This window comes from Hyperoodon ampullatus (assembly GCF_949752795.1).
Source record: "Hyperoodon ampullatus genome assembly, chromosome: 12".
Classification (NCBI taxonomy): Eukaryota; Metazoa; Chordata; class Mammalia; order Artiodactyla; family Ziphiidae; genus Hyperoodon; species Hyperoodon ampullatus.
In genome coordinates this window covers 40,141,121-40,157,758 of record NC_136925.1, presented here as the reverse complement: position 1 = coordinate 40,157,758, position 16,638 = coordinate 40,141,121, and the positions used below count along the sequence as shown (strand labels likewise).

At 39.9% G+C, this 16,638-nt stretch overlaps 2 protein-coding genes across 2 annotated transcripts in view; one reads left to right on the top strand and one right to left on the bottom strand.

The window, feature by feature from the left end:
- Window positions 1–5,465, top strand: part of AK9 (adenylate kinase 9) — a gene marked incomplete at both ends in the record, with an annotated part of 108,014 nt that extends 102,549 nt beyond the window's left edge. Inside the window, 6 exons of the mRNA XM_079716719.1 lie at window positions 517–713; window positions 1,777–1,946; window positions 2,177–2,275; window positions 3,254–3,356; window positions 4,727–4,841; window positions 5,263–5,465. Of these exons, the coding sequence (XP_079572845.1) occupies window positions 517–713; window positions 1,777–1,946; window positions 2,177–2,275; window positions 3,254–3,356; window positions 4,727–4,841; window positions 5,263–5,465 (887 nt within the window). The remainder of the gene's footprint in view (window positions 1–516; window positions 714–1,776; window positions 1,947–2,176; window positions 2,276–3,253; window positions 3,357–4,726; window positions 4,842–5,262) is intronic.
- Window positions 5,466–15,241: 9,776 nt separating this feature from the next.
- Window positions 15,242–16,135, bottom strand: LOC307061268 (uncharacterized protein). Its single transcript, XM_079716324.1, has 2 exons — window positions 15,693–16,135; window positions 15,242–15,570 (listed from the first exon to the last, which is right to left on the bottom strand). Exons 1-2 carry the CDS (start codon window positions 16,019–16,021, stop codon window positions 15,552–15,554), a joined length of 348 nt encoding a protein of 115 aa, XP_079572450.1. The 5' UTR covers window positions 16,022–16,135; the 3' UTR covers window positions 15,242–15,551.
- Between the last annotated feature and the right edge of the window lie 503 nt (window positions 16,136–16,638).

Here is a 16,638-nt window from a genome sequence, read left to right as displayed (position 1 = left end):
TGTGTGTATATACATATATATTATTTATAATATATATGTAGTTTATAATAGCTAAGAATTAAAAACGACCAAAACATTTATCAACAGATAATTGGTTGAGTAAACTATATGTACATTTATACAATGGAATACTGTGCATAAATTAAAAGGAATTAGGTAAATCATATAAACTGATATGGAAAGGTGTCAAAGGCCATAACTAACTGATAAAAGCAAGTTGCAGAATAATGTTTACAGTATAGTGGCACAAGCATCTTATATGAAAAAATATATCCATGTGTATATGCAAATGTATAAAAAAATCTGAAAAAGATACAAACTCAACAGTGATTACCTCTCAGAAGGGATGTTGGATTGAGAGGATGGAGGTGTGAAGAGAAATTTTTACTTTTTACTCTGTGGAATTTTACAATGTGTACTCATTTGTGTAGCGCTAGCATAATTGAAATTATTTTCATTTTGAAAATGATTGTGTTTTCTCTGAAAAAAAAATAATAGTTAATCTGTAAATAATAGGAAAAGCCGCCTGCATTGACAAGTTATGCATCTCACCTGAAGAACTGATTTCTCGCCTGGGCGAATTTGGACACTTCTGCCCTGTCAGCCTGGCAGAATCACATGAATTAGTGGATGGCTCTTTAACTGATTCCTTGGAATTTGCAGCAGAGTTCAGAGGGCACTATTATAAAATGAGTTCTCAGGAGAAATTGAATGTAAGTTTGTTCCTAACTCCAAATATTTACCAGGGAAAGAAAATACCTGTCTCAGAATTCACCAAACAGGAAGGGGTGGGCACAGCTGGGAACACTCAGGAATTGGGGACCAGGAGCCCCAATTTTGGAAACTGTGACCCTGGATTCAATGAGGCAACTCAGAGTCCAGTCCTAAGACTGTATCCCAAGACATATTTTGGCACAAAGCAGCAGTTCAGGGTCAGCGATGGACCCTCCACCTGGGTCAGCTTAACAGGTAGGGAGACCCAAGGGTGAGGCCTCCCGTGAAGGGGATGCTGAGCATCTGGGTGGGGATTCCATTCAAAGGGTGCAGAAGGGAAGTCAGAGTCAGTAGAAATGAAGCAAGACCAACGTATGTCTCCTGTGCTTTCAACTTTTTTCTATCACTTTAATTTCCTGTGTACCATATATTGCTATTTAATGCAACAGAATACAGACTTGTTCTGATATTATAATGACCATAATTTGGTGATATGAAAAGGTTGTAGTTGAAAACTAATCAGGTGCCTCTGAACATTTTATTTTCCTCTGAAGAATTTGAATTTTTTATCACTTTAAGAAAAAGACATTTATTTTTTCCTGCTTATTTAAATGATAATCACAGAATTTTAAAACTGGAAATGACATTAGAGGTCATGTACTTGGTCTGCTCCCTTCATTTTAGAGTGATAACTGAAGCTGGAGAAGCTAACTCACCTGCCAAAGGGAACCCACCTAGTTAGTTATACTGTAGGACAGGAAGACTATGCACTCCAGTGTTTGGGACATAGTAAGAGCTCAACAAATGTTTTCTGTATAAGTAGACGAGTGAGTGAGTGAGTGAAAGTAGGAGAGACCTTAGATGAAATCACTTGTAAGTATTACTATAAGGCACTTGCAGTCAGGGAAGGAGCTATAGTAGTGCAGAAAGCAGCTCTCAGATGGTTTGAAGGACGAACATTGCTACTGAAAATGGGGACAGTAGCAAGAGAGCCTCAGTGGATTCTCATTGGCATAGTATTCCTGTCTCAAGCAGTCACGTTGCTGTAATCTTTTCTTGTAGAGATTTTTGGAGAACCCCGAATTATACGTGCCTCCATTAGCACCTCATCCTCTCCCGTCTGCCGACATGATGCCCAAAAGGCTGACACTGTCGGAGCTGAAGAGCCGGTTCCCTAAGTGTGCTGAGCTCCAGGGCTACTGTCCAGTGACCTATCAGGATGGCAAACAAAGGCAAGTCCTTTCCCTCGTGCAAGTACAGGATGACAGCTCTACTCGGAATAAGTGGTCCATATAACAGTCTTAACATTTTGATCAAAAGGTTACTATTGCTTAACTGGAAAATGTTCTATTTCTTCCTTGAGCGGCAAAGATAGAAAAATAAAATATTTTGACACTTTATTTATACAGTACTGCATATTAATTATACAATACATAGTTGTTTTTGTTCCTTTGTCTTTCAGATACGAGGCCCTAGTACCTGGTAGCATTCACTATGCTTTAGAATATCGTGATCGTATATATATCTGTGAGAGTAGAGAAAAACTTGAGAAATTTTTGAGGTGAGACCATTCACTAAGTCACAAACATTTACTAAATATCTATGTTAACTGCATCATGCTGGGATAGATACATATGTGAGTGCACACACACACACACACACATGTGCATATATACATATAGCTGAAGGGGCAGCGGTTACTTACCTACTGCCACACATTTCTGTTTTTCACAAGAAGCTGGAAACCAAATTTCTTCTTACATTTATCTGATTTTTAAACTTTTGTGACTGATTCCGTTTTTTAAAAATTACAATGTGGATCGAATCACATCTGCAGATAGAATTTGTGCAGTAGTTTGTGACCTCTAGTGAAGATCACTGTTTGAAGAAATTTAACAGTAAAAAGAGAAAAGACATTAATTGCTGGAAAGGATATAGGACTGAAGGAGTGAAGGAGTGAAAAAAGGATTTTCTTTTTCCTTCAATGGGAAAGGTACGAGCATGTTAAAATGCAGGTGCCTGGGAAGGATCCAATAATGAAGGAAATGCCGAAGGTGGGAGAGAGAGAGAAATTGCTATTTAAGATTTCTGGAGAGAGGGTGGAACAGGGATGCAAAGAACGGGTGGAGACTGATCTTAGCTGGGAGGTAAGCTCCAGTGTGGAGAAAGGAGCCTATGTGTGGCTCTGCTTGTGGTGAGCAGTTGCGGAAGTTTCGTTCTGATGCTTCTCCTTGGATAGCCTGGCCCCCATGTGGGGGTTACTGGGAGGGTTAGAAGTGTGAGGGCAACAAAGGAAGCTTTATATAGCTGCTGTGAAAAATAAGAACCCTGAGGAGAGCTGAGCAGGGCTAGGGACCTAGGCAAAGCTGGCCGTCATGAATTTTTAGGAGCGCCAGTCTTTCCACTTGTATCATTTTCTCCACGGGAGAAAAACAGGCAGTGAACGTTATCTTTCAGCTGTCTCTTGTGTGTCCACCTTCCTGTGTACACACAATGAGCACATTTGTGAGCATCCGTCTAATGGATTTTGTGTTCTTAGGTCGCCACTGAAATACTGGGATCAGAAGCTTCCTTACAAACTTCCCCCGTTAAAGGAACCGATGAATCTCACGAGTCTGCCTTTGCCTGGATATCTGGAACAGGTTCACTTACATGAGTTTCTATGCATAGATTTTAGAAGACTAAAGCAATCTCTTCTTTAACAATAATTTTTATTTTGGTAACAATGAAATTCAAGGCAGAGTTTCCTGATTTTAAGCTGCAAATCCACCTTTTTTTTTTTTTTTTTTTTTTTTTTTGCGGTACGCGGGCCTCTCACTACTGTGGCCTCTCCCGTTGCGGAGCACAGGCTCCGGACGCGCAGGCTCAGCGGCCATGGCTCACGGGCCCAGCCGCTCCGCGGCACGTGGGATCTTCCCAGACAGGGGCACGAACCCGCGTCCCCTGCATCGCCAGGTGGACTCTCAACCACTGCGCCACCAGGGAAGCCCTGCAAATCCACTTTTAACCTATTTTGGTTTTGAGTGGTTATGAAAATAAAATGTGAGAAAAGCTCCTGTTTCCATAGCTAATTCCCAAATACCTGCACTACAGTGAAAAAAGAGTAAGGTAATTATTTACATCTGACTTGTAGTTTGTTTCTTATTTTGAATTTCAGTGTCTATAAAACTTTTTCTTAATTTGAAATGTGTAAATTCAGTCTCTAAGAGGTTTTTTCCCCCTGCTCAAAAGAGTTGAGTTGAGGTGTCACCACAACTGAACCACCAAACACATATTTTGCTCAAAATCTGCATGAAGCTATCTACTCAATCACATCTTATTTCTCTAAATATACCTCTTTCTGAATATAGTCAAATTTATCAGTAGCCAACCACTATTTTAAAGGCTTTTTAAAAAAAATTCTATAAAACAGTTGCCTAGGGCACAATTTCATACCTTTCTTACAAATTCCTAATCACTTTGCTTTTTTTTTAGCTCCCCTAGATGGTTAGCCTTCAATTTAGTTTAATATCAAAAGGCAAGATGCCACTCACCCAGAAAAGGGTATTCTCTTCTTTTCCTGCTTGGGACTCCAGAATCTCGACTGCAGTGATAACTGTGGTCTCTGGAATTCCTGGTCAGGTGGCGCAGGGTCCTGAGAGTGGGAGGCAAGCTGGCCAGTTCTGAACAATGGAAGCAGAGATGGGCCAGGACAACTCAAAGCCCAGTGTCCCCTCGTTTCTTTTTTAACTTTTTGTTATGGAAAATGCCAAACATATAAAAATAGAACTGTGTAATGAAACCCACGTATCCATCACCTAGCTGGCGCTAAGCCAATTTGTAGTTTTTATTTTTCCTAATCAAATGTATTTTGTGTTTCTGTCCTGCTGGCTAAGAGCTCATTTAACTATCTTTGTAAGCTCCATCCTCAACCCCAGGAGGCTATTTGAGGCAAAGAATAACCTCTTTATCTATTTGCCACAAGAAAATAAAACAAACTCAAATATACACATAATCCGTTCCTTACCTGCAGGGTATCGCAACTGCTCTAATTAAAGCCATGAATGCAGCAGGATGCTTAAAGCCCAAATTCCCCTTCTTAAGTGTACAGAGATCTGCGCTACTCTATATAGCATTTCATCTAAAAGGTATGTCTTTTTTTTTTTGCTAGAAATGATATGCTACTCATAACTAATTTAATATTAATTGTAGTATAATGTAATAAATAGGATTGTTGAGTTGGGTTGGTCACTTGCATGGGGTGTGTGTGGTGTTGGTAGCAAATATTTTAGCAAAAATATCAAAACTGAGTTTCTAGTTTCTAAAGCAGGGGCTACGAGTAACCTAATCAGCACTCAATAATCCATTCCATATAGGAAGGTGAATAGAGACAATTATGATCTAAAGTAGAATAATCCCCAAATCTTATTTGGGATTTGGATATCTTCTTGGCCATAGCTGTGCAATTCAATCACACACAAAGTTCTCCTTCTCTTTAATATAATGATTAAAGATAATATATAACTAACCTAACAAAAAACATTCACAGTCCTGTGAAATTTTCTACAGCCTTTAATCCCAAAGGTTCTGAGTACACAAGAAAAAAATATAAGAAGAAGATGGAGCAGTTTATGGAGAGATGTGAACTCATTACATACCTGGGTGCCAAGATGACCAGAAAATACAAGGAACCTCAGTTTAGACCCATTGACTTCGATCATAAGTTACAGACCTTTCTCTCTCTTAGAAATATAGACCCAGTCAATGGATAGAATGCTTGGGTAACTGCACCCAGAATCTTAAGAGTTACCTGAAAGGGATAAAAAGCAAATAGATTGAAAATCTGGCCCTCCCTGATGTACTTTTCCCTCCTGAGTGATACACCACGGCTGCCAGACTTCAAATGAATTCAGAGCTCTGCCAGCCAGGAAGGAGTGTTCTTCTGTAAGCCTAAGTTTTCATATAATTGTAAAGTTTGTTGCTCTTTGCCTGAACTTTGAGGTTTTAACAAAAGTTATTCCATTTAGAATTCCATTTAGAATATTTAGGTAACTTATTTTACTTAATGAATCTATTGTTCATTTTCCTTTTTAATATTTTCAGCAGAAAAGCCAGTCTCTGTTAAATGTAAAGTCCTTTATGCAGTAAATGTTAGAAAGCTTCAAGAAACAAAACTAACATGGATATAAATAAAATAGAAATGTTGGTTACACTTTTAACATAGGGAGTTGTTGGTAGACTTCATGAACCTAAAGACACTTTATCATTTTCCCAACAAAATAAATGGATTTTGAGGTAACTAAATGGCTGCTGCTTTTCTTTTCTCAAGTATCCAAGGAAACATGCTTTATACATTATTCTGTAGTTAGAAATCACCTGGATATTTGAGAAGGATGAAATCTAGAGTCTTTTCATATGACATTATCAAGAAGTACATGCTAGAGGAAAATTACTAAACTGAATTTGAATGAGATTTTAAAAATAAGATTATCAGTTTTTCAGCAGGACTATAAGAAATCTAGCATGTGAAATAGCAAGATTGTCTCTTTAAAAAAATGAAAGGTACAACCATTATCTTATTTAACCTTGGGTAAATCTCAGTTTCGATGAGGCTTTGTTTCTTAAACTCTAAAATGAATGATTTAGCTCTTTTTTTCCAGCTTTATTGAGGTGTAATTGACAAATAAAATTATACATATTTAAACTTTACCACGTGATGATTTTGATATAGGTATACATTGTGAAATATTTACCACAATCAAGTTAATTAATGCATCTATCACCTCACATCGTTACTTTGTGTGTGTGTCTGTGTAGTAAGAATGCTTAAGAATCACTGTTAGCAAATTTCAAGTATCATGACAATATTATTAACTATAGTTACCATGGTGTACATTAGATCCTCAGAATTTATTCATCTTATACCTGAAAGTTTGTACCCTTTGAACAATATCTCCTCTTTCTCCCCTCCCCCCAACCCCTAGCAACCACTCTTCTACCCTCTGCTTCTATGAGTCTGACCTTTTTTTTTTTTTAGATTCCACATTTAAATGATACCATACAGTATTTGTCTTTCTCTGTCTGGCTTATATCACTTAGCATAATGCCCTTCAGATTCATTCATGTTGTCTTTGGTACCTACAATTTCAACAACGTTAATTAAAAACTAGAAGCCTGTTTTATATATATTTTATATGATATATTTAATAATGAAACAAGTTTTAAACAAAAACTAGAAGCCTATTGTCAAAGTTAGGATAAACCCCAAAAGTCTTTGAAGAGTTACTGATATACCCATAGATGAATCATTATTTTTTCAGGAGACTGGGAGCTGTCAGTAGCTGCCAAGTTTTACCAGCACCGTAAGGTGCCACCCCCTCTTCTCTTCACAGTTCTTAGTACTGCTAATTTACCATCTTCCCACAGTGTTCTTAACGTGCCCACAGGCCTCCTCAGCCATTGTGTTTTCTTCTATGGGTATACGAAGTTTCCTTTAGCAATTAAACCCAAACTTTATTGCTTCAGCTCCCTCACGTTTATGAAGGGCAGTGTCATGAAAAGTACCCCCAGGAATCTCTTGAGAGGCAGGGAGTATCTCATAGGCTCCAGAGCAAGTCCACACCCACTGGATATCTGCCATCTTCTGGGGATCTTGTTCTATAATATGGCTTCACTCTGAGAACTGTACAAACCCAAGGGTGTGAGAAATCTCACAGCTCATCCATCCTTGTTCTGGAACTGCTGAGTTCTGCAGAGAAGTGGGATGAATGCTCCCTCTCTCCTGAGGAGGGAGAAACTTAATCCCTGAGCTGAGCAAGGGACCAAATGCCATGTGATTCTCCCTTTTCATCCCTGTCTCCACAGAGTGTCTTCCTTCAAGTAAATCTATTTAATAGAGTGCAGCAGGTAGGAGCATTGGGTAGGGAGTGGGGAATCAAATTTCCAGAGCAGCTTATAGCTCTGGACATTCCAGGTCCCTAACACTCGCATGCAAATTACAGTTCATTACATGTAGGACTCTATTTAGAATAACCACAGACAGGGCTACCATTCCAGGCTGTTTGCTGTGTGCTACTGGCTTTACATACAGTACCTCATTAAATTCTCACACATTGTATTAATACACATTCTTACCCAAGATCACATAAGTAGTAGAATCCAGATTCAGACCCTGATCAGACTAACTCCAGAGCCTTGCTCTTCCTTTACCACCTCCTACACTGTAAGTCCATCTTGGAAGCCACCATAATGGTGTCAGTATTCCTGGGGCATTTCATTGGCCAGAGTCCTTTGGGCACTTGTGTGGGCATGTGCGTGTGCGTGTACTTTAGAATATAAAAATATTACAGAAGACACAGGAAAATTTTTTCCGTTGAACCCAAGACTCCCTAGCCCCACCCCCTACATGCATTCACACCCCACCTGTAATGGTTGCAAGGTGTGTTTTCTTCAGCAAGTTAGGTCAAGAGGTCTGTGTCCCTAGGAAGGGAGAATGACATTTCTTCAGTGAGAAAGGAGAACATGCATCATTTAAAAACCTGTTATTAAAATTTTTTGTTTAGAAATTATGCTTGCATATTATTATAAATAATCCATCAACTGGTGTCCTGAATACAATGAAAGAATATTCTGACTGGGTGTCCAGGGACCCTGAATGTCGTCCCTGAGTGAAGCAGTAAGAGAGTGAGTGGCCACCCCTCGGTGCTCACTGGGGCTCATTACCCCCATGCTCAAGGCTGCCACCCGACCACTTCAGGAAGAGGCTGAGGCAATGCCCATCCAAGGGTCAGGGAGAGTGCTCAACCAGCCTGTGCCTCTTACATAGCTTGTCTAGATGTCATATTTACTACAACTAAAAGAACACATAATTTCACTCAGGAAGGAGAGGTAGTGCCCATATGACAGACCCTAAGACAAAAAGTAATATAATTACAGTCAGTGAAATATGGAAAAATAGGCAAAGGATTTTGCACTTCCTTTCCAATTAATACTCAGATACATCAAGTGGATATACTATATTTGACCATTCCTATTGCTAGACTATGTACTGTTGTACTATATTTTAAAATGCTGTAATGAAACTTTCTTCACCATATTTGGGATTATTAGCCTGATATAAATTCTGGGAAACAAAAGTACAAGGTGAAAGTATATGAATTTAAAAAAACTAAGATGGTGATGCTAAATGATAGTGATGAAAGTGGTGCTCTTGGGTACTCCTGGGAACACTGTGAATTGTTATTTGGAAGGCGGCTTAGTAACAGGAATTGAGACCCATACGAATAAATGGGCGGAAAGCAGAAGCTTGTTACTTTAACTTGAATTAATAGTGATATTGAACATTATTACATATGTTGGTCATCAGTTGCATTTCTTCTTTTGTGAGTTATTTTTTCATGCCCTTTGCTCTTACTCATTGGGTATTTTTAAATTGTTTTGCATGAATTCTTTATGTAATATACACAGTAAATAAGTCCTATTTTTTAGGTATCAAAGTAAGAGCTGTTCATCCTCCTCTTATGATATTGAATACTTTTCTAAGCTCTGGAAGTTTTTCCATCTTCAGAGATTTAATAAATATTCTATTTTGTTTTCTTCGTGTGTGTGTGTGTGTGTGTGTGTGTGTGTGCGCGCGCGTTTATATTTAATTCTTTAAGCCGCCAAGAATTAATTTGAGGATATGTTGTGAGCTGTGGTTTTTAATTCTTCAAAACTCAAAGTAATAAATACTATGGTTTTTCAAAAACATTTTCAGTTTTATTATATATTTCATTTTATTCTCAGTGCATTTAATAAAAGTTTTCATAAATTCATTGGTGAAGGAGAAGGAGTTCAAGAACAGGGAAAAAATGAGAGATATATTTTATATATGTATGCCTCAGTCTCACTGTGGGTGTTTTTTTTGTTTTATCTTTTTTGGTCTTTTTGTTTTGCTTTTACAAATGAAGGCCTGAGTAGAGGTATATCTGCAAAGCCTGAGGTCCCTTAATTATGGGTGGTTCTGGGAATAATACTTAGAAGGGTAACATCTAAATTAAATGGACCTTTCAAAATTGAGATTCTAACCAGGAGGTGAAAGTCATTCCAAGGCTTAAGGAACACATATATTCCCCAAACCTGTGAGCCAGGCATGTTGAAAACTGCTTAGCCTATACAGGCATGTGCATATTTACAAGGAACTCTCCCAGACTAGGGTAAGAGATAAAAATATAAACAGATACACAACACCCCTGTGTACTGCAGGAGATATGGAGCCTAGAAACTGGAGCACTACTGAATTAGTGCTATAAAATCCCTATAAAGTGCTTTATAGTCCCTAGAAAATGCCCCATTGGCATTGAACATTGTCAGTTGCCTTTCTGTTCCCTTCAAATCCCTTTTAGTCATAATGAGCCTTGGACTATAGTTTCTTCCAGCTACAGTTATCAGTCAACTATCATAGCCTACAAAGATGTTTTCTGATGCCCTTTGTAATGGCAAAGGGCTTTCACCAACCTTCAATTGCCAGCTGATCATGGCCCTCTCCTTCCTTCAAACTCCCGCCAAGTTCTCTATTGACCCAATCCACCCAGAAGCCAGTATGTGCTGGGCTCTGCTGATGAAGTCCTTGCAACCTCCCAGGGCCAAAGATGGAGACAAGGGTGGACAATGGATTTGGTGGAGAAAGAGAAAAACTCCCTCTTTATCAATATTCACTCTGTAAGTGATTTTACTTACAACAATTTATAGTCTGTACCCCGATAACTCAGATATTAATATCTCAAGTTCTTTTCTCACCTCTGAACTCCAGACTCTTATCTATAATTGCCTACTGTATATCTTTACTTGGTTATCTAGTTGACATCTCAAATTCAATATGTCCACCCCATACTTGTTATCCACCCAACTTCTCTTCCTCGAGTTTTCCACCAGATCAGTTAATGGTAATACTGTATACTCAGTTGATTTGGCCTCACACCTAGGGCTTAACCTTGATCACATTCTTTCCCTCACTCCCACATCCACTCTCTCAACAAGCCCTGTCAAAGAGAACTACCTCCAAAATATACCATGAGTCTGGACTTTTCTCATGTTTTGCACTGATTTCACCTAGTCTCTATACCTCTACTCATGTCCCTCTAGAATCTACTTTTCATCTAGTACCTGGATACTCTAAAAATACATAAATCAGGTTCATCAGTTCCATTTTAAAATCTTCCAATGGCCCCCTATCTCAGTTAAAATAAAATAAAAATTCCTTACTCTTGGTATATGTTAATTTTATGTGTCAATTTGGAGGGTGTTTTTGGATGAGATTAAAATGTAAACCAATGACCTCTGAGTAAGCAGATTGCCCTCCATAATGTCAGTGGGTCTTATCTAATCAGTTGAAGATGTGCATAGAACAAAAATACCAGCCTCCCCAAGCAAAAGAGAATCTTCTAGCAGCATGCCTTCAAACTTCATCTACACCATCAGCTCTTCTGGGTCTTGAGCCTGCTGCCCTATACTGCAGATTTAAGACTTCCCAGCCTCCATAATCATATGAGCTAATTTCTTATAATAAATCTAAATCTCTATATATCCTATTGGTTCTGTTTCTCTGGATAACTCTGACTAATACAGCATAAAAGGCCTTGTAAGGGCCCTGCCTAACTTTTCAACATATTCTCCAATTCTTTTTCATCTGTTCCTGCCTTCTTTTGTATTGACTAAGGACTTTTTAATTCCGTTTTCTCCTCTAAGGGTTTTGAAGTGCCTGCACTCTATTTATATCCATTGAGTGGTTACCACTATTCTTAACATGCATACTTACTCTAAAGGCAATCAATACCTCTATCCTTAAAACACTTAATACCAATCACCAGCTCCCATCTTAAATGCTATTTTTATTCAATATTTTAGATCTAGTCTACTTGTTTACTCTCCAAATTAGGCATTTTCTTTTCATAATCAGTGTTTGTTTAGATTTTTCATTTTTCGTCTCTCACCATTCCATCTTACATCTCAGACTTTCCTCCTAGTGTTATTTTCCTTCCTAGAGTAGGGTTTGTTGATAGTCAATGATTTCAGTTTTTGTTTGTCCAAATTTTTTTTTGGCTGCATTGCATGGCTTGTGGGATCTTAGTTTCCCAACCAGGGATTGAACCTGGGCCCTTGAAAGTGAAAGCGCCAAGTCCTAACCACTGGACCACCAGGGACTTCCCCTCCAAAATTGTTTTGATTTTTCCCTTGTTCCTTATGATAATTTTATGGTATACAAAATAGAAATAGACAATCTGAATAGGCCTATATTGATAATGAAACTTAGAAATAGAAAATAGAAATAGAAAGCAAAATAGAAAGCATCAGGCTCAGGTGGGTTCACTGGTGATTTCCACCAGATGTTTAAAGAAGAAACTATGTCAGTTCTCTATATAGTCTCTTTCAGAAGACAGAAGCAGAGGGAATACTTCCTAGTTCATTCCATGAGGCCAACGTTACCCTAATACCAAAACCTGACAAAGACATTACAAGAAAACTACGGACCAATATCTCTCATAAACATAGATGCAAAAATCCTCAACAAAAATATTAGAAAATTGAATCCAACAAGTATAAAAAGAATTATACACCACAACCAAGTGGAATTTATCCCAGATATGCAAGACTGGTTCAACATTCAAATATCAATTAATGTAGACCATCATATTAACAGGTTGAAGAGGAAAAATCACATGATCATATTAATAGATGCAGAAAAAGAATTTGACAAAATCCAACACCCGTTCATGATAAAAATTCTTGGTGAAATAGCACTAGAGGAGAATTTCCTTACTTGATAAACAACATTTACAAAAATCCACAGCTTACATCATACCTAATTGTGAGAAACCAGATTTCCCACTAAGATCAGAAATAAGGCAAGGATGTACCCTCTCACTACTCTTTTTCAATATCACACTGGAAGTCCTAGCTAATGCAGTAAGACAAGAAAAGAAGATAAAAGGTATACTGATTGGGGAGGAGGAATTTTTTTTTTTTTTTTTTTTGCAGTACGCAGGCCTCTCACTGTTGTGGCCTCTCCCGCTGCGGAGCACAGGCTCCAGCCGCGCAGGCTCAGCAGCCATGGCTCACGGGCCTAGCCGCTCCGCGGCATGTGGGATCTTCCCAGACCGGGGCACGAACCTGTGTCCCCTGCATCAGCAGGCGGACTCTCAACCACTGTGCCACCAGGGAAGCCCGGAATTTTTTTTTTTCATAGATGACAATGACTATATAGAAAATCCAAAAGAATCAACAACAACAACAAAACCTCCTGGAATTAATAGGTGACTACAGCATGATGGCAGGATATTAGGTTAATATACAAAAATCAATTGTTTTCATATATATTGGCAATGAACAAGTAGAAGTTGAAATTAAAAACACAATACCATTTATATTGGCACCCAAATAAAATAAGTACTAAGGTATAAATCTAACAAAATATGTAAAATATCTATATGAAGAAAACTACAAAACTCTGATGAATGAAATCAAAGAACTAAAGGAATGGAGAGATATTCCATGTTCTGAGTAGGAAGATTCAATATTGTCAAGATGTTAGTTCTTCCCAACTTGATCTATATATTCAATGCAATCCCAATCACAATCTCAGTAAGTTGTCTTGTGGATATCTACAAACTGATTCTAAAGTTTATTTGGAGAGGCAAAAAACACAGAATAGCCAGCACAATATTGAAGGAGAAGCCCAAAGTCAGAAGACTAACACTACCTGACTACAAGAGTATAAGCTACTGTAATTGTCTTGGGGAAAGAATAGATGAATAGATCAATGAAACAGAAAAAGGAGCCCAGACATATACCCACATAAATATAGTCAACTGATCTTTGACAAAGGAGCAAAGGCAATACAATGGAGCAAAAATGGTCTTTTCAACAAATGATGCTAAAACAACTGGACATCACATGTAAAACAATGAATCTAGACACAGACCTTACACCCTTCACAAAAATTAACTCAAAATGGATCACAGATCAAAATGTAGAACACAAAACTATAAAACTCCTAGGAGATAACATAGGAGAATACCTGGATGATCTTCAGTATGGCAATGACTTTTTAGATACAACACCAAAGGCATGGCCTGTGAAGGAAATAAGCTGGGCTTCATTAAAATTAAAAACTTCTGCTCTGCAAAAGGCACTGTCAAGATAATAAGAAGACAAACCACAGACTGGGAGAGAATATTTGTGAAAGACATACCTGATAATGACTGCTATTCAACATATACAAAGAACTCTTAAAACTCAGCAATAAGAAAATGAAGAACCCAGTCAAAAAATGGGCAAAAGCCCTGAACAGACACTTCACTAAAGATATGCAGATGGAAAATAAGTATATAAAAAGATGCTCCATGTAATATGTCATTAGGGAAATGCAAATTAAAACAACAATGAGATACCACTACACAGCTATTAGAATGGCCAAAATCCAGAACACTGGTAAGGACATGGAGCAACAGGAACTCTGATTCATTACTAGGAATGCAAAACGGTGCAGTCACTTTGAAAGATGCCTTGTCAGTTTCTCACGAAACTAAACATACTTTTACCATATGATCCAGCAGTAGCACTCCTTGGTATTTACCCAGATGAGTTGAAAACTTATGTACACACACACACACAAGATGCTTAGAACAGCCCTATTCATAATTGTCAAAGCTTGGAAGTAACCAAGACTTCTTTCATTAGGTGAATGGATAAACTGTGGTACATCAGGGGAATTCCCTGGTGGTCCAGTGGTTAGGACTCTGTGCTTCCACTGCTGAGGGCATGTGTTCCATCCCCGGTTGGGGAACTAAGATCCCACATGCTGCAGGGCCAAAAAAAAACCAAAAAACCCATGGTACATTCAGACAATGGAATGTTATTCAAAAGAAATGAGCTATCAAGCCATGAAAAGATATGGAGGAAACTTCAATGCATATCACGATGTGAACGAAGCTAATCTGAAATGGCTACATACCATATCATTCCAGCTATATGACATTCTGGGAAAGACAAAACTATGGAGACAGTAAAAAGATCAGTGGTTGGACTCCAAAAATCCTGGGGTTTAGAGGCATTTCAGGACAATGGGGGAAATGTCAAAGAAGAGGCTAAGTTTAATAAAAACTAGTAAAATTTTTAAAGAGCTGGGAGGTAATTATGCCCACGGTTTCAAATTCTTGGAGACTAGAGATGGCAAGCTGGGGATCTGGAAGGGTGTGTTGGGGGGTATAAATTATAAACAATTAGGTGTTAGTGAAGCATAAATTGAGGGAAAATGATGAAATAATTGGAGAGAGAAGTAGGAGGGGACTGAATTGGGGTGGGGCTTGTAGGCCATATCCAGAAGCTGGGCCTTTATCAGGAGGGTACAAAGGAGCCACAATGGATCCTAAGCAGGGCAGTGACTTCAGTCTCTGGATGTGATTTGCATTTGGAAAGATCTCCTGTATTCCTGTGTATTGGAGGGAACAACACTGCAACTTAGGCTAGTTAGAAACCCTTAATGGTCTACTGAAGAAAGATGCTGAAAGTCTGAACAATAATGATCATTTTAATGATAGCAGACATGAATTAAACAATTAAGCCCATTTCATACTTAATCTTGTTTACCCCACAGCCACCCAGTGTTGGCACTGGTGTCAACTTCTCCATTTCACAAGTAAGGTAAACAAGGTTGACAGGATAAGTAACTTGATCAAGATCACTCAGTACCCAGATCTGTTTGACTGCAGCTTTCTCTTCACGCCCTTGGACTCAGGCATTGGATGATGGTTTTGATGCTGATGCTGATGATGACGACGATGACGGTGAATGTAAAGGCGCTTTCATTCATTCGGCACACATTAGAGATCTGAAAGCCGGCTTCAGCGTCCAGAAAGGAGAAAAGCCAAAATTGATTAAGGTGTCAGTGAGCAGCTAATAGGATATAAAACTTCCATAATTGCAGAGGACAGCGCCGCTACTGCCCTCCGCCCCCCACTCACCGCAAACACCAGACCTGCCAGGACTCTGCTGGCGGCGCCTCCGGGGACCTCAGGCTCTGCTCCACCCCGCCCCGCCCCCGGGCGCCTCCGCGGGCCACGTGGTCCGGCGTCCGCGCAGGCGGGTCCCGGCGCCGGCGCTTCCGTGTTGGCTGCGGCGACGGCGGCGGCGCAGGGGCAGAAGCCGCGCGGCTCAGAGACGGCAGCGGCTGGCCGGGCGGAGCTGGGGGCCTGGGCGGGCCTGGCGTGGGTGCGCCCGCCAGCCCCTGTGTGGGCCACCCGCGGTCTGGACTCTGCCGGGCGTCCGGAGAGGTAGGTCCGCCACTGGCCATCCGTCGGTGGCGCGGCACCGCCGCCGTGTCGACCCCTCCCCAGCCGGCAGCTCCCGGGCCCGGCCCAAGAGGTCCAGGGGCGGAGGTAGGGGCCTCCCCCGCGGCCCGCTTCCAGCTCGGCGGGCTCCGGGGACTCGCGCGCCCTCAGCTCCCCGCACCGTCGGGCGCCAGCCTGGGCGGTCCGCGCCGCCTTTCCAGAGGGAGGCCGGATGTGCCTTACGTTATTATTACTTCATTGCAGCTACCCCAATTCACTTCGTTTTTCTTCGCTCTTTCTATTTTTGTGTCACAGACAAAATGGCTAATAATATGTAAAATCGACGACACTGTAGTTTTCATTCTCCTATTTGTGCAACTGTGGAAGTTTAGTGCAGGGAAGGACTTTAGAGATGGTTGATCCCAATTCCTTCATTTTACAGAGCAGAAAACAGACCCTGAGAGGTCACGTGGGTGTCAGAAGTTCACCCAGCTGGGTAATGGTACAGTAGGAATGAGAACCCAAAGCTAAGTTTTTAAATAGCCTTTTAAAAGTGGTAAATGATGAAATTTAGCCAACAAAGTGAAGTGACTAGTAGGTTCCTTTGGGCTGGGATTAATCTTAGAGAATGCCTCCTCCT